Here is a 26757-nt window from a genome sequence, read left to right on the forward strand (position 1 = left end):
AAAATAAAAAAATAAAGAACATCTCTGAAAAACAGCACATTATGTAAAACAAATTACAACCTTCAATTAAAATTCATCCTAGCTTCACGTACTAAAACAAGAATGTTTATTTTTGAAAGAATGTGAAATGTAAGTTATAATTAAAGTTCCTGCCTCCTCACAAGTTTATTTTCTATCATATCACATTTGCACTTTAAAATACATTAATTTAAAAGAGAACTTCTGTCCTAGCCCTTCTCCATTACACCTTTTAGAAGATTTGCAAAACTAAGTCACAGAACTTCCCAGAATTCCTCTTTCATCATATGTAATTGTGAAATCTATGTTCTCAACTTTCTTTTTCCGATATATCTTAATGTGCAAATGCATACATGAATTTAAATATAAAGTAAATAATTAGGTCTTTCTAAAAGGTAAGAATTTAAAAAGAAATAGTTTTTGAGTCCATTAAGGTAACCCCAGATTACATGTAAGGAGACATAATAATAATGAAACTGAGAATACCCCACTTGACCAAGGACAAAACTGATGAGTGAATAAATCAGTGGAGACTAACACTGACCCCCCCCCTCCACCCCGAGGAGCCAATGAGGGAGCCGTCAGCCCATGGAGGAGGCCGCGCGTGTGGGTCTGCACCGGCAGACGCTGTCCAGCAGTGAGGTCAGCGAGTACTTCTCTCTCCCCAGCAGGTACTTTATGTTCCTCTCACACCGGCTACTGATGAGTTCAACTAGCAAACATGTTTTATAAGATCTCAGGCCTTGTCATCAGACCCTTCCCCTCTCACCTCTGTCCACAGTGCCGTCCCCCGGCCCAGGGACTCCTCCTGTCTCAGAGACGTGAGAAACGCGGAGATGTCGGACAGCGACACTTCCTCCTGGGGGGGGGGGGGGGGGGGGTTAATAGTTACTTTAAATATTTTAATTGAATAAAATAAAACCATCGTAAAAGCAACCTAGTATACTACTTAAAGTATATCAGTGAGATCTTTAAAAAAAACACCAATTTTTTAAAAAGAAAATATTATCCTACTTATGAAATGAAGATATTGATTAGACAACCAACCCATTATGTAAAATAAGATTGTTTTATAAATGTATTTTCCTTACAATCAAGGTTACTATCTTACAGACAAGATGGTCACTATCTAAAAACAAAAACATTCTATAAGAAATTACTTACTACTTAAATCAAAAGTGATTCTTACTTTTCAAAGCTACAAAAATGACCCCTGGCTTAAAGCTACCTCAGGCTTTTACTCCCTGAAGGTTGTGAGTCTTGAACCAAGGCCCCCTGCTCTAGGCCAGGGGCCAGGAAAACCACCCACAGCCTGTTTTGTAAATAAAGTTTTATTGGAGCACAGCCACATCCATCTGCTTACCAGCTGTCTACGGCTGCTTTTGAGCGGTTGTGCCAGAGACCGTATGACTCGCAGAGCCTTAAGTATATACCGGTCCCCCTTCACAACCACGGCATTAGGGGGGCTCCGCAAAAAACACTAAGGCAGGACACACCCCCGAATGTCGATTCCCTAGGAGATGTGGGCAAGTAGAGGAAACAGGGACAGCTCCTGCCCGTCCTCTGCCAGGGGAGCCCCCGGACGTCTCAGTTCCCAGCGACATGCAAACTCCTCCCCGGGAGGCTCCTGAGACCCAGGGGCCCTGCTGACAAGACCCCTGTGCAGAGCCAGTGCCCGCACTGCGGGCGCCCGGGGGCAGCTGTCAGGACAGGCCCGTGGATGTGAGAGCACTGCGGGCGCCGGGGGGCAGCCGTCAGGACAGGCCCGTGGTTGTGAGAGCACTGCGGGCGCCCGGGGGCAGCCGTCAGGACAGGCCCGTGGTTGTGAGAGCACTGCGGGTGCCCGGGGGCAGCCGTCAGGACAGGCCCGTGGATGTGAGAGCACTGCGGGTGCCCGGGGGCAGCTGTCAGGACAGGCCCGTGGATGTGAGAGCACTGCGGGTGCCCGGGGGGCAGCTGTCAGGACAGGCCCGTGGATGTGAGAGCACTGTGGGCGCCGGGGGGCAGCCGTCAGGACAGGCCCGTGGATGTGAGAGCACTGTGGGCGCCCGGGGGCAGCCGTCAGGACAGGCCCGTGGATGTGAGAGCACTGCGGGTGCCCGGGGGGCAGCTGTCAGGACAGGCCCGTGGATGTGAGAGCACTGCGGGCGCCCGGGGACAGCTGTCAGGACAGGCCCGTGGTTGTGAGAGCACTGCGGGCGCCCGGGGGACAGCTGTCAGGACAGGCCCGTGGTTGTGAGAGCACTGCGGGCGCCTGGGGACAGCTGTCAGGACAGGCCCGTGGTTGTGAGAGCACTGCGGGCGCCCGGGGGCAGCCGTCAGGACAGGCCCGGGGACAGCCGTCAGGACAGGGCCGTGGCTGCAGGGGCACTGTGGGCAGAGAGCCGCTCTCACTGGTCGGAGGGTGAGCCCGCTCCATGCACGCGTCCCCGATGCCAGCCGAGGGCCGACCTTGAACAAACGGCTCGCGGGCCTGCCCCGTCCACTCCTGCACACCCACCCCCTCGGAAAGACGTGCACACGAGGGAAGGAGACGCACTTACCACGTCGACCAGGTTCATGGCCGCGTGGAGCAGATGGCACTGGGCGGCCCCGCGCAGCAGGATCTGGTGAGTGGCCATGGTGCACTGGAGGACGCCCCTGACAGGACAACAGAGTTCACCCACAGGCAGACGCCTGACAGCCAGCCGTCCCGACAGGCTGGTGTGCAGCTACCACCACCGACTCCCACTAAGGCCACTAACCGAGCGCCATTTCAGTAGGAAACACACCTCTTAAAAACAATGAGACCAGAAATGAAGATCCTTTAAAACAAGAATTTTACATTAAAAAAACAACAACTTTGTAGTCTAGTTTCCTACACATCGATGTAATAAAAAAACCTACTGGCCTTACTTTAAAGTGGGTATAGCCTATATAATGGCACATATTTAAGTTAGTAATTCATAAAACAAAATAAGTCCAATTTTTTTATTTTATAAAATTAAGAGCTCAAAAATCCTAATGTAAATATTAACCAAAACCATTTGCTAGAGCCTGGGCTGGTGTTCCCAGTGGTTGGAGCCAGCCCACACACCAAAGGGCCTCGGGTTCGATTCCCGGTCAAGGGCACAAACCTGGGTTGCAGGTCTGATCCTCAGACCCGGTCAGGGTGTGTGTGAGAGGACACCAATTGATGCACCTCTCTCACATCAATGTTTCTTTCTCAATCTCTCGCTCTCTCTCTCCCACTTCCTCCCTCCCTCCCTGCCTCCCTCCCTCCCTCTCTCTCTCCCTTCCTCCCTCCCACTCTCTCTAAAAATCAATGGGAAGAATATCCCCAGGTTAACAGGAAGCACCAACCCCCTAGGTGAGCACCCAGACCAATTACCTGAGGGCCAGGAGGCCTTCCAGACCCAGGGCCTTGCATCTCGGGACGCTGGCCAAAGCCTCAGACAGAAACAAAATGGGAACAGCACACCAATGTCTACTCGACATCTTCTGAATAAACTTTAACAGAAAACTACCTGGAAGAAAAAGTTTTAGATGTCATCGTTGTCAATAGCACATGACCACACGCTCAACATCTTAGCCATTAGGTGGGAAAAGCAATTCAAAACCCCAATGCGATGAACCTCACACCCACTAGTCCGCTGTCTTCAAAAGGACAGGCAATAACCAGGAACAGCCACACACATGTTTCTGCATAAACAGTGCTTTCCATTCTGGACCTGGGGCCCCAAGTCTTCCAAAAGGCAAGTGTATTTTTCTTTCGACCTCCCTAAGCCAACCTCTATTGAGGGACCTCACCAACACGGACATTCTGTTTGCACCGTTTTCCTAAAGCCAGGCTCTTTCTTCCTTCCACCCATTTTACTGATTTTTGAAAGTCAATAGAAACAAGTGGAAAAGAGGGCACACGGCAGCACCCCTTCTAACGTCCCCGCCACGGGCTCACGCCAACACTGGGATCAGTCACGTGGGAACGTGTGCCTAGTGTCAGTGCACACCTGCCTAAGTCTGACAATTGGCACGTCCTAGAGAAAGGAAACTGTTTTGGTAATACGGAGTATAACAGTCATAGGATGGTGCTTATAACCAATACACTAAAATAAATAACTTTTTAAAGGTAACAAATTAAAAAAAATACAAAAAAACCTTTACTGCACATACTCTTTAGTTCTTCTGGAAGAAGAGAAACATAAGCAGCTAAAAAGCTCTGTAACTTCAATCCCAGTGGAGACCCACTTCCTATCTGCTGGCCCGGCGACCTGGAGACAGAGAGGGAAAAGGCACACATTTAAAGTTTATTTACAGATAAGCATGATGGGAACTAAATGTACTGTGGTCCAAAGTTCTTTTAATAAAACAATGAGACCATCTTTTACTTCTGAACCTACTTTTTATTTTCAGTAAAATACTGAGGATCCTTCTGATCACAGGAACACCAGGACCCTCTAGGGAAATGGCCCTGGGTTAGGAACGAGCTGTGCTCAGTAGGCACGGACTTCCTTTTTGTGACCCTCTCCCGGACACAAATGTATGGATCTTGCTAAGTAGTACCACTTTTTAAAAAGTCTCAATATGATCATTTAAAATGACATTTTATTACCTCCAATATATGATCCGATGCTTTTAAGTCTTTGGGTATTAAATAAAAGAAAGAGCCCTAACTGGTTTGGCTCAGTGGATAGAGCGTTGGCCTGCAGACTGAAAGGTCCCAGGTTCGATTTCCGTCAAGGGCATGTACCTTGGTTGCGGGCACATACCCAGAAGGAGGTGTGCAGGAGGCAGCTGATCGATGTTTCTCTCTCATTGATGTTTCTAACTCTCTAACCCTCTCCCTTCCTTTCTGTAAAAAATCAATAAAATATATTTAAAAAAATAAAAGAAAGACATATTAGGAGTAAGTTACTTTTGCAAGAGCACTTACTTGTTAACATCTACTAAAGTCACTTTTTCTCGCTACATGGTTATTCCAGAAACATCACCTGCTAACTGCACAGAGCGCTAGAGAACAGGCCTCTCGTTGTAGCTGTCTGTGGCTTTAGGAAGGCTATCTAATCGCTTCAGAAAACTAGTCACAGTAATGAGTTATTTGAAAACTAAAAATAGCTGGCGAGTCAAGCATTGCTATCCTCCTTCAATATTTACCAAATGGGACTAAATACCAATGTAACTTAACACTAAGTTAAACTTCTTAAAGAAATTGACGGTGGGAGGTTTTTTTTTTGTTGTTGTTGTTGTTTTGTTTTGTGTGTGTGTTTTTTTTGACGGTGGGAGGTTTTTTCCTGTTTAGAGGTGTACCACATGGAAGATGTGCAAGCATGAACTTGGACTAAATTGGAAAGACAACACCATTTCAAAAGCACGGGAAGTTTTTGAAGAAATAATCCAAGAATACAGATAATGCTCAGAAAACAAGGGTAAGGCACAACATGGACACTCTTCACACGTCCACCTTCTCCAAAGGGTAAAGGTGGCCAGTGTCCGGGTACCAGACATGGAAGGGGAGGCGAGGACGAAGCCTGTGGAATGGGGCTGGAACGGGAAGGGTTGGTGTGAACCCCTGGTGTTTAATGTGGTGGTGGACAGACAGAGAGACACAGAACTAGACAGAGGTGGCAAGTCTGCTCAGCAGATGGAACTAAGAAACAGATGCACACACACAGGGAGAGAGAGAGAGCGACTGAGCAAATGTAAAACGTTAACATCTGGGAATGTAGACGAAAGGTGGGTGGGATTCTTTGTATTATTCTCACAACTTTTCTTAAGTCGCAATAAAAACGTTAAAAAAGGTTTAAAGTGTAGGTTAGCCAGTCACTACAATGTCCAAGAGGGCAGAGAGGAGGCAGAGAGGAGGCAGAGAGGAGGTGACGTAAGACATACCTTCCCAAGCCCAGGCCGGAAGGGCTCAGGTAGGAAAGGAAGCCAGGAAAGAGAAGAGGGGAGCGCTTGGCACAACAGCAGAAGAAAGGCAAGAAGAGCAAACAGGAGAGGCAGCAGGATAAGAAAAAGTTCAATGTCTATTAGGCAACGTATATTATGTACCAAACGCATGAACCAATCTGGTCATTTTGCACAAACACATTAAATGTATTTATCAGAGACATATGACTGCATTGCTGCTAAACAACACGTGTGTTTACCTGCCATACAGAGAGCTCTCTGAAAGTGCGTCCATTAGTGGTCCGATAATGAACTAGAAAGAAAAGTATCTGGTGTTAAGTTGCAATCATCACTTGGAAGCGAGCGTGCCTTAGCTGCACATCCGCCCAGGGTGCCGAGAGCCGTCCTGAGCGCAGCTGCCTCTTGCGCTGCAGGTTAATGTATGACAGACCGTCTTGGAGGGCCTCAAAGTCAGTTGAGAATTTTCTCACCTGATAAAAACATATAAAATAGAGGTCACGTTGGTTCAAGAAGGAAGAAAGGAACCCAAAACAGAAACACGCGGTGGAAATAAAGGTAGTAAAAGAGGAAACACGGAAAGATACCCAGGAGAAAACTGAAGCCCCTCCCTGTGCCTAGAAGATGGGGGGAGGGGATTATATCTTCAAAAATATAATAAAAATATGTTACTAGACATTGGTCCAAAACACAAGCGTACAGGAAGTGCAGGGGCTGGGGGGGGGGGGGGAAACTGAGGCACGTCCAACACTACGGCACCCTGAGAACCGGGAGGGAAGGCTGTCGTACCTCCGAAAACTCCGGTGAGAGCGGAAGCACCTTCGCTTCGGGGAGCTGCAAGAAGTGGGTGACACCTTCCCTGGCCAGGATTTTGTTCTCGCTTTCCAACATTCTTTTGTAAACACACAGGTGCCAGGAGGGGTGCAGGAGCCACCGTCCTGTGGGAGGATCTCGGGGTGACCCTGGGCCCGCGCTCCGCTGGTCCACGTAGACGATACAGTCATCAACAAACACCCTCCCGGCACACAACCTCCTCCCAAGGGAGTCTGTGTTTAATCCCATCCACGGAACTCAAAATCAAAATTATTTTTTCATGGAAAACGGACAAAAATCAAGTGAAAAATAGTACATCTGACCGACCACTTTATCCCAGTCCTTAGCATAAACTGGACACTACTGAGTAAACTTCTAATTGAGTGAGGGGGAGAAACGGGGTGAATATGTACATTAGAGATATTGACTCTTTTGACATATCCTTTAATTGTTAGAAAAAAATCGGCATTTTTAACTCATGGCATTCTATAAATAAATCGGCCCATTATTTGTAATTTACACCAAGATACTTTGACAATGGTGATTTTTCAAAACCTGTCATTGCTATTTAATTTAGTTTGCCAAGAGCTCTGGGCAAAATGCAGTAACAAGAGAATCATTTTAATAATAAATGCCTAAGTGCAATCACAACAGAATTCAATTATAGGCTAGCCCCAAGCGAGACAATGGATTCTCACAGTCTGAAAAATCCAGTATCTCGGGAAACTATAGCAATCAGCTCAATAAAGCTCGATTCCCAAGGAAATCTATTAAACTTGTAATTTTCCAGAGTAGGCACTAAAACTCTTTACATAGGTTAATTCTCATGTGCAAACACGGTAATGTAGAATTTTATCATAAAACACTGTTAGCATTTCACTGATGTAAATGTAATTTCATAAAAAAATTTTAGGAAGCTCTAACTTCATCATATTTCTCCTAGGAAGCTCTCATAATAGAGTATTAAAGGCTTAAACACCATATTTGAAATTATATCTTGGAATTTTCTTTCTGAGAAGTCCAAGATACGGAACGGAAACCCCTAAACAGTAACTAAGAAACAATGACACTGATATATTTAGAGAATAAGATTGGAAAGCGGTTAAAATATATAACAACAAAGAGCTACTATTTAAAATGTAGAATACAGCGTCATTAAAACATGACCAGAGCCCTAACCGGTGTAGCTCAGTGGATAGAGCATTGGCCTGCGGACTGAAGGGTCCCAGGTTCGATTCCAGTCAAGGGCATGTACCTTGGTTGCGGGCACATCCCCAGTAGGGGGTGTGCAGGAGGCAGCTGATCGATGTTTCTCTCTCATCGATGTTTCTAGTTCTCTCTCCCTCTCCCTTCCTCTCTGTAAAAAATCAATAAAATATATATTTTAAAAAATGACCAGAATCCTTCTCTTTTAGGGATGTTTGCTGCTGGGGAGGTGCCTGCAGATGTGGGAGGGGCTGGACAGGCCGCACCTGAGACACGGCACAGGCTGGCCCCCGTGGAAGCTGGTGATGGGGTTCATCATGCAAACTCTTCTCCTGTCAACCTCTGACGTTTTCCAGAATCAAATGTTTGGAGAATTGCCCATGTCTCTAAATCGCAGAAAACTCGGCCGCCATTTAAAGGGATGTTCTCAGACTTAAGGAGACACGCCGATGCATGTGGATAGGCCGCTAAGTGAGAAGAAAGCACCGCCATCAGGGCAGAAGATACGCTCTGCAGTGTTAGCAGCCGCTTCTCACCTTCTTCTGTACACTCTATGGTTTTCCCACTTCTCTATAATGAGCAAGCGCTAGTTATAACACAAAAGGGGAAAAACGACAAATGCTACTAAGAAATCCAACGAAAAGTAACCATTACCGGTTCCCTCTGACACCGCAGAGTCAAACAGGGTGTTTAGCTTCGGCAGAACTGGCTTTATCACATGAATCTGAAAACAAGGGCAAAAAGGCACGGGAAATGAACATCCGCCTTTAAAGTCTTATAGGAATTTCACTCTATTTACGTAGCAGCAGCCCTTCTGTTCCCCACCCCTACGTAAAACATAAGCAGATGCCTACTCCTTCCAGTTTTTAAGTAATAAAAATTCAAGTATGTAAGAGTGAGTGTGACAAAGATAATGATTATAACCTAGAAGATAGTGACCAGGGTGGCACAGATATAACAATTAAAAAAGAAAAATACCTACAAAATTAAAAGGCAATTATTTACCTAATAACGATTTACCTCAGAATAGCTTTAAGTTAAACTTTCCTACGTGTGTATTTCTTTGGAGATTATTCAGAATGTCGAGAAACTAACACTTCAGAAGTGTCAAGGGAGGATCGAATAAGACTAAATTCTCTGAACGATAACAAGTCAACTGAAAGTATTCTTTAATTCTCTGTGTTTACATCCCATTTTAAATTGCATTTATGCCAGAAAACAAGGCACACTATATCCAAGTTGGTCTTTTTGTATTGCTTTTACAGAATATTGGGGTGGAGGTGTGTGGGGAGGGGAGAGTTGGATCTACGTGGGATTTGTTAAAATACGTTAACATGTACCTGATTTCCTTCTAGAGTTTCCATTATTAAAATATAGTTTTCCCAGAACTTGAGAAGCTCATCTTTTTTTTCCTCAGACCACCAAAACAGACTTGGGCCTGTTATAAAGTTAAAAGGAAAATTAGTTGGCAAATTTTATGTGTTTTTTAACAATATTAGACCTTAAAGTTTTGCCACTATTATCAAATGCTGTCTTCTTTAATTAGGAGGGGGCCCCGAATCAAAGCTTAGACAGGAGGCCTGAGTGAACAAGAATCTCAAAAAGAGATTATATATATGTGTATATGTATATATTATATATATATGTATACATTATATATATATATATATATATATATGTATATATATATATTTCAGAGAGGAAGGGAGAGGGAGAAATAGAAACATCAATAAGGAGAGAGAATCATTGATTGGCTGCCTCCTGCACGCCCCACACTGGAGATTGAGCCCACAACCCGGGCATGTGCCCTGACTGGAGTCGAACTGTGACCTCCTGGTTCATAGGTTGATGCTCAACCACTGAGCAACCCTGGCTGGGCAAAAGGAGATTTTTTTTAAAAAAAATTAAGATCGCTATTTTGTAGTTCTGGATAAGAATGACAGATTGGAACACAAACTACTTTCTCTCCCTAAGAACTCACTGTATCAATAAAGGAGTTTTCAAGTGGAATGGAGAAAACAGGAGCAGACGACGATGAAAACCAAGCAGACTCAAGAAAAAAGTGAGCATTAAGTTGGCACAAGGAAAGCAAATTTTGATTTACAAAATCACCCCAAACCTAAGGAACTGACACCAAGCTACTCCTGTAAGCGGAGTTGAGGGTGAAGCTAAACTGGAGAGGGTTTGTGCCGTGTGTCCAAGAGGCAGCCGACCCAGACCCCCTTCCTCCTGAGCAAGAAAAAGCCTGGAATCTGTTCTCTGGAGAAGGCAGGACAGTGGCCTCTGAATCGAGATGCACTGCCCACAGCGGAGCTCAGGGTGAACAGGGATGCATCCTGGGTGCTGAGTCCCACCCCGTCTTCCACCTGCCCCATCACCGTCACAGCCCCTCAGGTCCCAGCCTGCTGACCTCTGTTGCAGGTTCGATCCCTTGGGTTGCATGCAGGAGGCAATCAGTCGATGTGTCTCTCTCACATTGATGTTTCTCTCTCTCCACCCCCCACCTCCTCTCTAAGAAAAGCAATGGAAAGTTTTAAACTTATATGAAAATCTAATCTCACAACTTCAGACAAAAATCCTTGACCAGTAATAAATGAACAAGTAGCTATAGTTGAAAAGGTAGAAATTTCCTGAGACAATTTTTGAATCACTCCATCTTGGGCTTTGATCGCTCAAAGATGGGTTTGAGATAAGGGAAGCATATTCTCACCCATTTCAGTAAACCCACCAATCAAATGTCACACACCTTGCTATTTCACCTACACTTTTCAGTAAGAAAGTAGTAGGAAGCATAGCTCAAAATGTAAAAGTATTTAAAAACCTGACTCATTCTATTGAATCAATGGCAAAAATACCCTGAACAGGTTGACTTAAGGACCATACGATTAACAAACATTAGTAAATCCTGCTCAATTACCAAGGGAAATTTTAAAAAGTGATGGTTTCTATTGCAGAATTCTAACTCAAGACCGAGTTCAGCCCTAGCTGGTTTGGCTCCGTGGATAGAGCCTCCACCTGCGGCCTGAAGGGTCCCGGGTTCGATTCAGGTCAAGGGCACCTGCCCGGGATTGCTTTCACAGCTGCACCACGGAAATCCTCAGGCAGCCCTGCGTGGCTCAGGGGTTGAGCATTGACCTAGGAACCAGGAGGTCAGGGTTCCATTCAGCATCAGGGCACGTGTCTGGGTTGCAGGCTCCATCCTGGGGAGGGGGCAAGCAGGAGGCAGCCCATCAATGGTTCTCTCTCATCATTGATGTTTCTCTCTCTCTCCCTTCCTCTCTGAAATCAATTAAAAAAAAAAAAAAAAGACCGAGCTCACTTGGTCAGCCCCGGTAATTTCCCTTCCCATCTGAAGGCAGCTAACCCCTCTTTTCCATCAGAGTGGACCGACCACGATACAGTGCACACGTGGGCCCAGGTCCCTAAATTATCCCACGGGTCAGGAAGGCTGGGAAGGGCCCCGTTCTCAGTTGCAGTGACTGGTGTCACTCTAGATGAGGGTCCCAGGTTTTGGGGGGACCATAGGAGTAACCAAATTGGGCCTGGATGGAGGAGACGACCTCGAGGGGCTGGTTTTCAAACCCAGGGACCTCCCTCCCATACAGCCAAGCAAAGCAAGGCAGGGCTGGGCTGGGGTCAGAGGGGCAGGTACCGTGTGCTTCCCCGGAGCCGCAGGTGCAAGGGACGCCCTGCTCGGCCGACACCTCCACCGCCCGCTGCAGCAGGTACCGCGCGCGCTTGCGGGTCAGCGCGTCCTCGGCGTCCGCCAGCCCCGCCTGCACCGTCCGCCAGAACCGCGCGCAGCGCCGCGCGTCCGGGCCCGCCTCGCCCTCGCCGGGCGCGGGCAGCAGCCGCTCGGCCAGGGCACTCAGCACCTGCAGCCGCGGGCCCACGCGGCCCGGCCCCGAGGGCGCCACCAGCCCGCCCCACACGGCCCGCAGCGCCGCCCCGCCGCCCCGGCCCAGCGCCGGCAGCAGCCGCCCGGCCGCCAGCGCCGCCGCCTCCCCGTCCCCGGCCAGCGCCAGGGCCAGCGCGGCCTCCGCCACGCGCTGCAGCAGCGGCCCGTCCTCGCGGGGCCGCAGGCAGGGCCCCACGGCCGCCAGCACCTCCACGGCCGCCTCGGCGCCCCCCTCGAGGCCGGGCACGGCCCCCGCGGCCAGCAGGTCGCGCAGCGCCTCCTCAGCCAGCGCGGCCGCCAGCGGCGGGCCCCCCGCGAGGCGCGCGCAGGACCGCAGGGCCGCGCCCGCCGCCCTCAGCAGGCGCCGGCGGGGCCGGGCCGGCGTGTCCGAGTCCGGGGCCCCCGCGGGGCGTGCGCGCAGGCGGCGCAGCAGCGGCACCAGGTAGCCGGCGGCGACTTCGCGCGCGGCCTCCGGGAGCGCGTCCCCGCCGCCGCGCGCCGCCTCGTCCTCCAGCCGCTGCAGGAGAAAGTGCAGCGTCTCCACGCGCTCCGCGGACGCCTCCCCGCGGCACAGCGTCCGGAGCAGGACCCGGGGGTCCCGGCTCTGCCCGAGCAACGCTTCCGCGAGAATCCACTCCATTTGCCCCGCGCGCCGCCGCCGCCGACACCCGGCGCGTAAAATAGGCGAGGGCGTGCGCGTGCGCGGCCGGCCCAAGCGGGGGTGTGCGCGTGCGCGTGCGCGGCCGGCCCAAGCGGGGGTGTGCGCGTGCGCGGCCGGCCCAAGCGAGGGTGTGCGCGTGCGCGTGCGCGGCTGGCTCCGGAGCTACCGCCGCTCCCTGGTCCAGCTGTGCTTGGTGTGCACCTGGTCCACCAGCGCTGCCGGGAGGCTGGACCCGCTCGCCCTGTTTGCCTAGTTTTTTTTTTTACTAAAACGTCAATGTAGCCGAAGCCGGTTTGGCTCAGTGGATAGAGCGTCGGCCTGCGGACTCGAGGGTCCCGGGTTCGATTCCGGTCAAGGGCATGTACCTTGGTTGCGGGCACATCCCCAGTGGGGGGTGTGCAGGAGGCAGCTGATCGATGTTTCTCTCTCATCGATGTTTCTAACTCTCTATCCCTCTCTCTTCCTCTCTGTAAAAAAAATCAATAAAATATATTTTAAAAAAAACGTCAATGTAGTATCTGCACCAGCTCCATGGCTTCCTCCTTGGAGATCGTCCTGCCTGCGGGCCCTGAGTCAGTCAGGTGCGCCTGTGAGGCTGTCCATCACAATCACCTGGAAGTTGATCTTCCAAGAAGGCGCAGGCTGGGCGCCACACGCAAAGAAACGGACACAGTGGGGTCTGAAATGGGTTGCTGACATCGGCATACAAATGAATAAGGAATAAGGAACACGCAAAAATGATTTCGAGGGCCCAGCCAGGTGTGGCTGAGCGGTGGAGCAATGACCCAGGAACCAAGAGGTCACTGGTTGATTCCCTGTCAGGGCACCTGCCCGGGTTGTGGGCTTGATCCCCAGTAGGGGGCGTGCAGGAGGCCAGGGATCAATGATTCTCATCATCGATGTTTCTATCTCTCTCCCTTCCTCTCTGAAATCAATAAAGATATATATTTTAAAAAAGTGATTGCGAGGCCCTGAAAAGCACTCTAGCTATGGGCTAGGGGTAGGTCTGAAAAGATGCCCACGCCAGCTCTGGAAGTCAAATGCCCAAGAGGACTCGAGCGTGCAGACCTACCCACACACTGCTTGTGCCCCCACGTGCAACCTCGAAAATAGTCCTTGTGTCAGGGTTTTCGGTATTTCTGACAGCGCCCACTGCTAGATGCAGAAACAGAAAACCATGTGAGCATGCACGGTGCCGGTTTGATGTCTGGCTCGGGCCCAGGCAAACTGAATCAGTGACGGGGGCTTTCTTTGCATTCTCGCCATAGAGACCTCCCGGTCGTCAGTGGAGAAAACATACACCCACTTTCAAAGAGCTGGCCATGCAATCAGCACAAGGGATAAAGCATAATTTAAAGTTTTTAAAAAGTTATTTTTTATATGTTTTTAAAGTCACTTAGTTTTATAGCTTAGGTCAGGGGTCCTCAAACTTTTTAAACAGGGGGCCAGTTCACTGTCCCTCAGACCGTTGGAGGGCCGGACTATAGTTTAAAAAAAACTATGAACAAATTCCTATGCACACTGCTTCATATCTTATTTTGAAGTAAAAAAACAAAACGGCAAAAACACCCACATGTGGCCCGCAGGCCGTAGTTTGAGGACGCCTGGCTTAGGTTATATATATATTTTCAAGTTATTTAAATTTAAACTTACCCGACATCATAGATGCAAAGTTTTCCCATATTTCGGTCACTTACTTTCCAGTGACGATGTATAAATGGTTCTATTGTTCTCTTCCATTTAGAACGAGGCAGCAAAGATCAATTGCTTTCAACATATAATGCGCCATAAATATCAGTTGCCCTCAACAGTATGTTCTTCATAAATCTATCAGCCAAAACAGGCAACAGCCTTGAGCACTTAACAAATCAAGATATGCAAATGCGGCATGCGCACAGGTGCTCAATATCAGTAGTCGTTAGGGAAATGCAAATTAAATCTTCAGTAGATACCACTTTATACCCATTCGAATGGCTAAAATTGAAAAGATTGAAAACACCAAATGACAAGGGCCAGGGATATGGAGCGGTCGGAACTCCCACCCATTTCTGGCGGGTGTGTAAATGGTCCAATCGCTTTGGAAAGCCGTTTCTAACGAAGTCAAAATATGCCTACTTTATGATTCGGCATTTCCACCCCTAGGTGTTTGCCTCTACAATAAATAAAGATATATGCCAACAAAAATGTTTGTGCAGGGGGTGTTTTTGACATTACTCATTATAACCAAGAGCTTGTAACCGTTTAGAATGGATAAACAAATTGTGATGTGGTCATATAATATTGCTATTCAGCAACGAGAGAGAATGAATGACTCACCCATTGCAACATGCATAAATCTCAAAGACATTGTGTTGAACGAAAAAGCCGGGGACACCGGGTCGATGTACTGCATGATTCTATTTGCATGAAATTGAATAACAAACAACAGTCATCTGCGGAAAGAAATGAGAGCAGCAGTTGCCTCTAAACTGGAGGTTGACTGAGACAAGGCACAGGGATCTTCCCGGGGTGATGGGAGCAGTCTATCTCGAATGGGGTGTTGGTTTCACGTTTGTCAAAACTCCTTTGATTGAACCCTTAAGATCTATGCATTTCACCCTAACCGGTTTGGCTCAGTGGATAGAGCGTCGGCCTGTGGACTGAAGGGTCCCAGGTTCAACTCCGGTCAAGGGCATGTACCTTGGTTGCGGGCACATCCCCAGTAGGGGGTGTGCAGGAGGCAGCTGGTCGATGTTTCTAACTCTCTATCCCTCTCCCTTCCTCTCTGTAAAAAATCAATAAAATATATTTAAAAAATAAAAATAAAAAAAGATCTATGCATTTCGCTGAGTGTGAGCTTTACCTCCATTAAAAAAAAATAACATTAAGCCCAGCTGGCGTGGCTCCGTGGTGGAGTGTCGACCTATGAACCAGGACGTCACGGTTCGATTCCTGGTCAGCGGCCGATCCGTGATTCTCTCTCCTCATTGATGTTTCCACTTCTCTCTCCCTCTCCCTTCCTCTCTGAAATCAATAAAACATACGTACATATTTTTAAAAATCACGTTCATGGCGTAAAAGCAGGGACATGGTGCACGCAATGTCAGCCCGGAGCCACCAGATGGCGTGTGGCATCCACTGTGCAGGCAGGTGGCCTTGGGTTGGGACCAGCGGCGCTGGCCAGGCCCAGGGGAGCTGGTCCTGTCCCCTTACCCAGCAGCACCCTGCGACGTTTCCCCCCATCGAGACCTGCCACAGAGGAGCTGGTGAAAACCACACTGCACAGCGCTCTCCTGCTGTCCGTCCCTCCTGGACACCGGGTCTGAGGTTCCCCAGGCCATCCGTTTCCATGGCGTCTGGAGGCCGGGAGCCCTTGGCTTCCATTCTGAAATCCACCCTCCTGGTGAGATGGAATCTCCAGGGGGGAACATCTCTCACGGATTGTTTATTAGGGCAACCGCAGGTCTGGCAGGAAAACCAGGCCGGCGAACACTTCCTCGGGCATTCTGACTGCTAGCGCGGTGGGGGCAGGCTTTGACGTAACCCCAGACCTCACAGCCAGGGAGTTCATGGTGTTACTCACCCCGCCGGGCATGAAAGAAAGGCTTGCATCGGGGTGGTGACTGCTGGCCCAGAGCGCTAGAATGAGGCACGCGGCCGGGGAGGCCAAGGCCTGCAGGCCACCCAGGCAGTGAAGTAACCCCCCAGAAATGCAGGGCCTGGGGCGGAATGGAAGCAGAGCGAGCAGTCATTCCAGGGCCCTTGCTCAGTGGTGCTGACAGTCCCTCGGCCTGCAGTGCGCCAGCCTCCCATTCGGGGTGTTATGGAGACGCTGCCAGGAAGTAGTTGCAATCTAGCAGTTGGAACACGATTGTTGCCCGGCTCTGGGTCATCAGCACTGGGCCCTGTTTTTGTGTGTCTGTGTGTGTGTGTGTTTTTAAATATATATTTTATTGATTTTTCACAGAGAGGAAGGGAGGGGGAGAGAGAGTTAGAAACATCGATGAGAGAGAAACATCGATCGGCTGCCTCCTGCACACTCCCCACTGGGGATGTGCCCACAAGCAAGGTACATGCCCTTGACCGGAATCGAACCTGGGACCCTTCAGTCCGCAGCCCGACGCTCTATCCACTGAGCCACATCGGTTCAGGCTGGGCCCTGTTTTTATGTTCAGTTCCAATAGCAATTGAATAATGAAGAACCTACACGGAGTGGCCAGATTATGATGATCTCTGAACGCACAATCATCTGGCCACTCGCTGTATTTGTATCTCCAACGGGTACCAAAAGGATTCTCGACTTTTGCTGGAGATCAACCACCTGTTTGCCCTGAGCTTTCTACCAGCCGGTGCAAAGGGGAACACTGATCAGGTGCGAGGGTTTTATAGTGTCTTTGATATCAAATAAATGAGGTACTCAAGAGAAGGACACGGAGTGGCCGGATGATTATGCGTTCAGAGATCATCATAATCCGGCCACTCGGTGTAGTTTTTGAATGGAAAGTCCATTTCCGTGCCCGGGTGCTGTTGGAGAGCTATTATTTCCTCCTTTGTTTCTGTTTTCAGAAGCAGGGGGAGAAGAAGCAATATTCAAACATAGGATGGCCATAGTGCTGGCCCATGGGAGACTTGGTGACAGGAAAAGCAGGATCTCATATTTACGTTGGGATTGATGGATGGGCCCGACGTGTTTTAGAAGCACTTTCTTATTTAATCTCCACGGCAACCACCTGGGGCTTGGCCTGGGTCCCGTGTTTCTCATGAGGAACCTAAGGCTCAGAGAGGTTAAGTAGGTTGCCCAAAGCCACACCGCAAGGCAACGTGAGAGCTAGGACCTGGGACCAGCTCTTTCTGACTGCACAGCCTGGGTTTGGTCTCCTGCACCAGGGCATTTCCTAGACCCGTGGTCGGCAAACTGCGACTCGCGAGCCACATGCGGCTCTTTGGCCCCTTGAGTGTGGTGCTCTTCCACAAAATACCACGGCCTGGGCGAGTCTATGTTGAAGAAGTGGCGTTAGAAGAAGTTTACGTTTAAAAAATTGGGCTCTCCAAAGAAATTTCAATCGTTGTACTGTTGATATTTGGCTCTGTGGACTAATGAGTTTGCTGACCACTGGGCTAGACTCACAGAACCTCCAAGTTGGGGGGTAGGGGGGACCTGGGAGGTCACTTAGATGAACCTTCTAGACCAGCGGTCGCCAACCTTTCGGACCTCGCAGGTCACCAGTGGTCCGCGGATCACTGGTTGGCGACTGCTGTTCTAGACCAGGCAGGTACCCTTTTCCATCAGCTGAAAGTCAAACGCACATAAATATGCCTAAATCAAAAGCTGACCAAGCCCGGCCGGCGTGGCTCCGTGGGTGAGCGTCGACCTAGGAACCAGGAGGTCACGCTTCCATTCCCGGTCAGGGCACAGGCCCAGGTTGCGGGCTCGATCCCCAGGGTGGGGCGTGCAGGAGGCTGCCGATCCATGGTTCTCTCTCATCATGGATGTTTCTATCCCTCTCTCCCTCTTCGTTCCTCTCTGAAATCAATAAAAATATTTTTTAAAAAAGCTCTCTGGGTACTGGACAAAGCTCACTGAGTGGGGAGCAGGGAGGGGACCGGTCTCAGACCACACAAGTTGGGTGGCCGAGCCAGAAATACACACAGCACCCTGTGCCCTCCTGGGCCCCGGCACTGCCCGTCCTTGTCCTCGCCACCTCGCCCGTCTCACCATGCCTAGCTCTGTGTGAATTTGGGGAGGAAACCCCAAACCAGGGTTCAGTTTTCACTCCATGCCCGAAACTTGGCCCGAGCTCAGGAAAACGCTCCCTGTGGTGTGAGAACCTGCAGGCAGAGGAGCCGGGTTTCTCCCCCACCGGGGCCGGGGGGGGGGGGCGGTGAGGGGTGGGGTGCGGGTCCCGGGCCTGAGCGGGGACCAGGTCCGATTGCCGGGTGCCGGGTGCTCCCTGGCCCGGAGTGGCCCTAAGCCACCAGGACGCCACCACGCAGGTCACAGCTGCTGCCAGGGCCTCGCAGCTCAGACAGGACGAGTGGGGGTGAGAGACAAGGAGGCGGTGATTGAGGGAGCTTGCCTCTCCATTTGCAAATGAAGTTATGAAGTTGCTGGGAGATTTATATCGGTAATTAACTGGTAACGGCTGCGTGAAGCTGCCTGAGTCGGAATTCCTGTGAAATACCGAAGGGACGGAGGCCCTTTGGAGAAATGTCTTGTTGGGTAGCATTTTCAGAAACAATTTAGGTTCCCGTAGCACTTACTTACTTAATATATTTTTATTGGTTCCAGAGAGGAAGGGAGAGGGGGAGAGAGAGAGAGAGAAACACCCACGATGAGAGAGAATCATGGATCGGCTGCCTCCTGCACGCCCCCCACCGGGGATCGAGCCGAGCCCCCCACCCAGGCACGTGCCCTGACCGGGAATTGAATGGTGACCTCCTGGTTCATAGGTCAACGCCCAACCATTGGGCCACACTGGCCGGGCCAAAGGTATTCTTTTCATGCACAGACTGCAGTCCAGGCAAGGCCAGGGGTGGAAGAGCGAGCCCACACGGGAAGACTAAACATCGACTGCCCTTCAGCCCAGCAGGTGCTGGGCGCACTGAGTCTCAAGGAGGATTTAGCACAGAAGATTCCATCCGTCATTCAAAGACACGGATTTTAAATGCAACTCCTGTGTATAATTAGCGGCTTCATCTTCGGTGCCAGTGAATCTGGGATTTAATCTCTGATTGCACAGAACAGCATGCTAAGCAGCTGACTCCACGAGAGGGCGGGTGCAGATCGTTGCTGATGGCTGGATAGTGAGGTCGCCGTGGACAAATGGTAGAAAAGGAATGGAGAGCCCTGGCTGGTGTGGCTCAGGGGGTTGATCGTTGCCCCATGAACGGAGAGGTCACTGGTTCGATTCCTGGTCAGGGCACAAGCCTGGTTTTTGGGCTCAATCCCCAGTAGAGGGCGTGCAGGAGGCAGCTCATAGATGTTTCTCTCTCTCTCTCTCTCTCCCCTCTCTCTTTCTCCCCCCTCTTCCTCTCTTTCTAAAAATAAATAAAAACATATTTTTTTAAAAAGAAAAGGAAAGGAATAGAGACAAGGCAGTGGCACTTAGGAGGTACTCTGTGTTTTTAACCCTTTGCACTCGCTTGCTTTTTTTCTCGATTCCTTTATTCTACTCGGGATTTAATTTTTTAAATACCCCAGATTTTACAAAGCGCGGCAGTAGCATAAAAAACTGGAGTTTCTTTTCATACAAACTTATTTATTTGGATTTTTTTTATATTTCAAATGATGGATACATTCAAAGAGTAATTTTAATCTCGACATCCGAGTGCAAAAGGTTAACCTCACATTGAAGACCCGGTTCAGGTCTTTGAAGACTCGCCCACCCCCTTGTCCGTCCGGGTAGAGCCCCTCACCCCCACCTGAAGCACAGGACCTGCCCCAGCTGCCGATGGCCACCACGTCGCTCTACTTACAGGACGGCTCGAGGGCAGGGCCGGGTGCTAGGAAACTTGATTCAGTCACCGGCCCACGAATCAGGAGGTCACGGTTCGATTCCCGGTCAGGGCACCTGCCCGGGTTGTGGGCTCCATCCCCAGTGTGGGGTGTGCAGGAGGCAGCCGATGGATGATTCTCTCTCATCATGGATGCTTCTCTCTCTCTCCTCCCTCTCCCTTCCTCTCTGACATCAATAAAAATATATTTAAAACAAAACACTCAGGAGGTCAGAACCCCAAAGTCCTTGCTGGGAATCACAGTCACCAGGCTCAGCCAGCCACACACCATCCCCGCCCCTGGGGGATGCATGGATTTGGGGGGAAGGGAAGAACTCGTATTCCGGGTACACGAGCCCTATGGGAAGCTAAAGCGCCCTTTCCCGACTCCTCACACGTGTCTAATCGATTCCCCCCGACCCTCCTTGTCTCCCAAGGGCGAGGGAGGGAGTCTAGATCAGGTTCACCCGGCACCAGCCAGATCTCTGCCTCTGGCCCCCAGCTCTGTGGGGCTGCTCCTTGCCGCCCCCTGCCCCCCCCCCCCGCCCCGATCCAGCAGGGGACAAGTACAGCCTGGGGCCGTTGCACCCCGGCAGGTCTGAGTGGGGTGCAGAGAGGCAAGCTCTCCTGTGCGCACCCAGCGAAGCGAGGGAGAGTCGAGTGTCCAGGAGACACCCCCTGGGGTGAGCCCCATTGTTCCTGCTCACGTCCACATGCATGTGGCCTGCATGGTCCTTGAGCCTCTCACACTCCACTGGACAGGGGCGAGGAGGGCACAGGTGCCAGGCCGGCCCTGCCCGGGAGGACAAGGCTGGGGACGGTGAAGGCAGAACCTGTGCACAAGGGGGGGGGGGGCTCTACGTCAGGTTGAACCCCACGTGGCCACACCAGCCAAGCCACTTAAGTTCTCTGGATGTGGGAGTTCTCACTCTTTATTTTTATATATTTTTAAAAATATATATTTTATTGATTTTTAACAGAGAGGAAGGGAGAGGGATAGAGAGTTAGAAACATCGATGAGAGAAACATCCATCAGCTGCCTCCTGCACACCCCCCACTGGGGATGTGCCTGCAACCAAGGTACATGCCCTTGACTGGAATCAAACCCGGGACCTTTCAGTCCGCAGGCCGACGCTCTATTCACCGAGCCAAACCGGCTAGGGCTATTTTTATAATTTTATTGATTTCAGAGAGGAAAGGAGAGGGAGGGAGAGATAGAAACATCCATGATGAGAGAGAATCATTCATCGGCTGACTCCAGCACGCCCCCTACTGGGGATCGAGCCCGCAATCCTGGCATGTGCTAGAGTGGAGTTCTCTTAAAACAAACGAGGAGCTTAGATTTCATGAAATCTCTCTAAAAGTTCATGTCAAGTGTAAAAGCCAGTGGTCCTAGCCCTAGCCAGTTTGGCTCAGTGGATAGAGCGTCGGCCTGCGGACTGCAGAGTCCCGGGTTCGATTCCAGTCAAGGGCGTGTACCTCGGTCGCAGGCTCCTGGCCCTGGTGGCCAGCCAATCCATGATTCTCTCTCATCATGGATGTTTCTGCCTCTCTCTCCCTCTTCCTTCTCTCTGAAATCAATAATAAAAAAAAAAAAAGTAAAAACCCCGCAGATGTAAGCGGCTCCAAACTATGTGCTGTGATGAATTGCTACAGCAACTGCCCAACAATGGGAAGGAGGGGTGGGGTGGGGTGGGAGGGTACCCGAACTTCGGGGAGCTGTGGTCCATGTGGGGAGAGAAGGAAGGGGTGTGAGCTCGAGGCTCCTTTCACCCACTTGGACGTGGTGGTTTTCCGTGTAAAATATTCCCAGATGGAGGTGGAGATCCAGTGACCGGGGAATCAGGACACGGGAAAGGGGGGTTGGATGGTGTCACGCGGGCCACGGGAGACGGCGGCTCTCGGCCAGCAGGGGACGCCCAAGGTCGCCGCCCACACGGTCTTCTGTCTCGCAGACACTTAGAGCGAGGTCAGAGGGCAGGCCATTCGAGGGGGGGCCCGACTCCAGCCAGTCTCGGCCAGCGGTTTTGTTCCGTGAAATGTCCCCCTGTAACCGGATCGTCGGAGGGTTTGGCGAAGGGAGATAAAGGCAGGGAGAGGCGGCTTGGCGGCCCAGTCTCTCCCAAAATAGGTCCCCTTCCCAGGCAGAAGCAGAAATCCGAACCCCCCCGAGGCCCCCCCGAGAATGCTTTGAATAGAACAAACACGCATTTCCACGGAAGACACGCGTTTTCCAAAGATCCTAGCAACAGGGTGCCAGCTGCTGCCCCGGCACCTGAGTGCTTTTGGAACAGGGAAAGCTCCTCGCATTAAAGATGCAGGAATGTCTGCTGACAGATGAAGGAAACAACCTCCGGGGACAGCTGACGAGGCTCCGAGAGGCATCGCCAAGGGAACCGTGACGCACGCGGGGCCATTTTCACCGGCTGGCGCGCCGCCAGGCTCCCGGGCTGACGGCTGATGTAATGCTGATCTCCCTCTGGGTTGGCGCTGCTTAGATGTCAGCCCGGGCGGCTCCCATCAGCTGCAATCAATACGGGCTCCTTTTATAGAAGATAGTAAAGGCGGGGAATATATATATGGGGAGAGAGAGAGAGAGAGAGAGAGAGAGAGAAAGAGAGAGAGAGAGCAGACACACACACACACACACACACACACACACACACACACACACACGCCAGGCCCTGGTGTGCTGAAATCCTACACCTTGTGCTAAAAATAGGAAAGGAAGCGACAGGAGGTTTCACTAGAAGAAGCACCTTAGCCCACTGGGGTGTCTTCCTTCCCCCCAAGGAAGTCCAGCTGTCTACAAAAGGGATGGCTATTTCATCACACTCGTTATGTATTTATTTTTGAGAGCGTGAGAGAGAGAGAAACATCGATGTGTTACTCCACCTATTTATGCATTCATTAGTTGATTCTTTTCTAAAAAAATATATTTTATTGATTTTTTTACAGAGAGGAAAGGAGAGGGAGAGAGAGTTAGAAACATCGATGAGAGAGAAACATCCATCAGCTGCCTCCTGCACACCCCCTACTGGGGACGTGCCCACAACCAAGGCACATGCCCTTGACCGGAATCGAACCTGGGACCCTTGAGTCCGCAGGCCAACGCTCTATCCACTGAGCCACACCGGTTAGGGCCATTAGTTGATTCTTATTATTGCCCTGACTAGGGATCGAACCCCAAACCTTGGTGTATCAGGATAGTGCTCTAGCCCTAGCCGGTTTGGCTCAGTGGATAGAGCGTCAGCCTGTGGACGGAAGGGTCCCGGGTTCGATTCCAGTCAAGGACACGTGCCCGGGTTGCTGGCTTGATCCCCAGTAGGGGACGTGCAGGAGGCAGCCAAAAAAAATGATTCTCTCTCATCATTGATGTTTCTTTCTCTCCTTTCTCTTCCTCTCTGAAATCAATATAAATATATATATATATTTTTAAAAAGGATAATACTCTAAATAACTGAGCTGCCCGGCCAGGGCTCAGAACACTCTTATTATTTTTTTTAAAGCATAACTAAAGAATAGGCCTACTTCCCAGCTGGGCTAAACGTTGATGGGAGAAAACAGAAGACATTAGGTGGGAATGTGAAAATAATGATGTTTTTCATTATTGAATAAATGGACCGATTCCTTTTAAACTTATGTGTAAAAGATTGTGTTTTAAAAACGCCTTTCTTCGAGACCACTGCTTTTCAGTTATTTCACAGTAAATAAGAATAAAATTTACGCACATTTTCACGAGCCTTGGAGCGAATGCTCCCGTCACGTGTCCTCTGTCGGGGGCTGGGGCCTCTTCTCGTGTCCTCTGTCGGGCTCAGCGATTTTAAGTGACCTAGAGTGATGAAGAAGAACTTATTTTTAAAAAATATATATTTTTATTGATTTCAGAGAGGAAAGGAGAGAGATAGAAACATCAATGATGAGAGAGAATCATGGATCAGCTGCCTCCTGCACGCCCTACACTGGGGATGGAGCCCACAACCCGGGCACGTGCCCTTGACCGGGAACTGAACCGTGACCTCCGGGTTCCTAGGTCGATACTCAGCCCCTGAGCCACGCCGGCCGGGCGAGCTGACCAATGTTTAACCATCATATGAAATGAGGAAGAGGATGAATGAAGCCCACAAGAAGGTAGTGACACGTGAATGTGATAAAAATGACACATTATTCGCCTTTAACTACCTCTAGCCCCTCTAAGGGAGGTCTTATTTTCTCATGTCCTCCACCTAGAGCAGTGGTCGGCAAACTCATCAGTCCACAGAGCCAAATATCAACAGGACCACGACTGAGATTTCTTTGGAGAGCCACATTTTTTAAACGTAAACTTCTTCTAACGCCACTTCTTCAACATAGACTCGCCCAGGCCGTGGTATTCTGTGGAAGAGCCACACTCAAGGGGCCAAAGAGCCGCCTGCGGCTCGCGAGCCGCAGTTTGCCGACCACGGACCCAGCGGAAGTGGAAGCTGCAGGAGGTCTATAAAGCCTTTGGATTTGGTAGGAGAAGTTGATGGGCGTGTATGTATTTTTCTGGTAGGCGGGCGGGCTCCCCGCTTTCACGCGATCCTCAGTGAGGCCCGAGAGCCCCCACGAAGGTGAAAACGGATTGATTTTAAGGCGTTCGAAACCCTTCACAAACCTGGCCTCAACTATCCTCCACCTCCCCTTACATAGACACCCATCGGTGGCTTGGCTTTGGCAAGTGTTTGTTGTCGACCGCTCCATCCTTCCCTAAAATGCTTAAAAAAAAAAAAAAAATAGACTTTGCACAACACGGGCCCTGGATGTTACGTGTTGTGTAGGAACTGGCTGAGACAGAGCGCGTGTCTCTCTCCATCCATCTCCCATTGGCTGCGTTTTTATGAACATGGGACCTATTTAGAAGTACTAACCTGTCCACACATCTCGCATGGCTTCCACGGAAGGCATGCTAAACGTATAGTGTCCGTGTGTGTCAACGTGGCTTTCGAACACAACAAGATCCCCTCCTTTGAAAATTCCAAGAAGCCCACAGCCCAGACCAGGCGGTTATGACAGGTTTCACTTCCCGTCTCTCACTTCCCCGTGATGGCGTATGTCCCTGTGTCGTGTGTACGTTGTGCCTCCAGCATTTCATATACAGACACGTCTGACAGCCCGGCCGGCGTGGCTCAGGGGTTGAGCGTCCACCAATGAACCCGGAGGTCACGGTTCGATTCCCGGTCAGGGCACATGCAACCCGGCTCCATCCCCAGTAGGGGGCGTGCAGGAGGCAGCCGATCCATGATTCTCTCTCATCATGGATGTTTCTGTCTCTCTCCCTCCCTCTTCCTTCCTCTCTGACATCAATAAAAAAACATCTGAGGCATGTGACTCAGAGCCTGCATGTGAACTCGACCCAGGGCGACCGGGGAAGGAACCATCAGCTTCTCTCATCACCAATCTTCTTCCTGCGTCAGCAACTTCACGCAGAGAGGAGGCGGGTGGAACGCATGCAGGAACCGAAAGCTCTGAGGGGTGCAAATCATACGCGGAGCTGGCTTCTGGCTTCCAGATCATTCTAAATGCTCGTTTGCTCTGCATGGAAATGACCACAGCCCCGGATCGAGGTTCAGCACCCAGGGGAAAGTTTAGAACCAGGCCTGGCCTTGTGCCCATAATGGGCAGCTCGGGGGACTAAGGAGGGGGCGGCAGATGGGAGGACGGTCTAAATGTCAGTTCTTTAAGAAACCAAAACTTGCTTATTCGTTCTCAGTAAAATCTATATATAGAAAAGCCTAAGCAACCGGCCAACCAGCTGACCGGCCGGTGCTATGACGCACACTGACCACCAGGGGGCAGACGCTCAATGCAGGAGTGGAAACACACACAGGCATGGAAACATGGAACAGACTGATGAATCTTAGAGGGAAGGGGGGAGAGGGGAGAGGGGAAGAGATTAACCAAAGATCTTATATACATACTAGAGGCCTGGTGCATGGACTCGTGCACCGGTGGGGTCCCTCGGCCTGGCCTGCACCCTCTCGCAATCCAGGGATGTCGGAGAGCTGGTTTTGGTCCAATCCCCACAGGCCAGGCCGAGGGACCCCACCACGTGCACCGGGCCTCTAGTAAATCCTATATAACAAAAGCCTAATATGCAAATTCACAGAACAGCGGAACAACTGGTGGAATGACTGGTCGCTATGATGCACACTGACCACCAGGGAGCAGACACTCAATGCAGGAGCTGACCCCAGCCTGCAGGCCCCAGGCCAGCCAAGGCGGGTGCCAGCGGGGTCCCCCAACCGCCCCGCTGGTCGCCCCACAGATGGCCCTGATCGCTGGCCAGGTCTAGGGACCCTACCCGTGCACGAATTTCGTGCACCGGGCCTCTAGTAAATAAATAAATAGCCCCATCGGCGTGGCTCAGTGGTTGAGCATCGACCTATGAACCAGGAGGTCAAGGTTCGTTTCCCGGTCAGGGCCCAGGCCCCGGTTGTGGGTTCGATCCCCAGTAGGGGGTGTGCAGGACTGGGCACCCTGGTTCATAGGTCGATGCTCAACCACTGAGCCACGCCGGCCGAGCCACAGTTTGCTCTGATGATGATGGGTCATCATCTTGTTCGCGCTTCTGTGGCAGCTGGACTCGGCCCAGTTCACAAGCTCCTGGCGTGGCCTCCGCCACCAGGGCACGGACGTCACAGAAGCCCCGGGGCCAGGCCGCGAGCCGACAGGTCACTGCGCTTCCTGGGGAGGCGAGCGGGCGGCTTCCTTCCACAGAGAAAGGAAAAAGCCCGCACGACGAATCTGAGTTTAAAATCCGCCCCCCCCCCCCCGCGCCCCC

General features: G+C 50.7%; 1 protein-coding gene across 1 annotated transcript in view; it reads right to left on the reverse strand.

The window, feature by feature from the left end:
* Window positions 1-12485, reverse strand: part of TARBP1 (TAR (HIV-1) RNA binding protein 1) — a 37500-nt gene extending 25015 nt beyond the window's left edge. The window contains exons 1-9 of the mRNA XM_054712945.1: window positions 11576-12485; window positions 9264-9361; window positions 8578-8647; window positions 6694-6842; window positions 6147-6199; window positions 4171-4268; window positions 3389-3524; window positions 2562-2658; window positions 788-877 (exon numbers count right to left, since the gene is read on the reverse strand). Of these exons, the coding sequence (XP_054568920.1) occupies window positions 788-877; window positions 2562-2658; window positions 3389-3524; window positions 4171-4268; window positions 6147-6199; window positions 6694-6842; window positions 8578-8647; window positions 9264-9361; window positions 11576-12461 (1677 nt within the window). The 5' untranslated portion in view covers window positions 12462-12485. The remainder of the gene's footprint in view (window positions 1-787; window positions 878-2561; window positions 2659-3388; window positions 3525-4170; window positions 4269-6146; window positions 6200-6693; window positions 6843-8577; window positions 8648-9263; window positions 9362-11575) is intronic.
* Window positions 12486-26757: the final 14272 nt, after the last annotated feature.

Source organism: Eptesicus fuscus, chromosome 24, assembly GCF_027574615.1.
Source record: "Eptesicus fuscus isolate TK198812 chromosome 24, DD_ASM_mEF_20220401, whole genome shotgun sequence".
NCBI classification, from domain to species: Eukaryota; Metazoa; Chordata; class Mammalia; order Chiroptera; family Vespertilionidae; genus Eptesicus; species Eptesicus fuscus.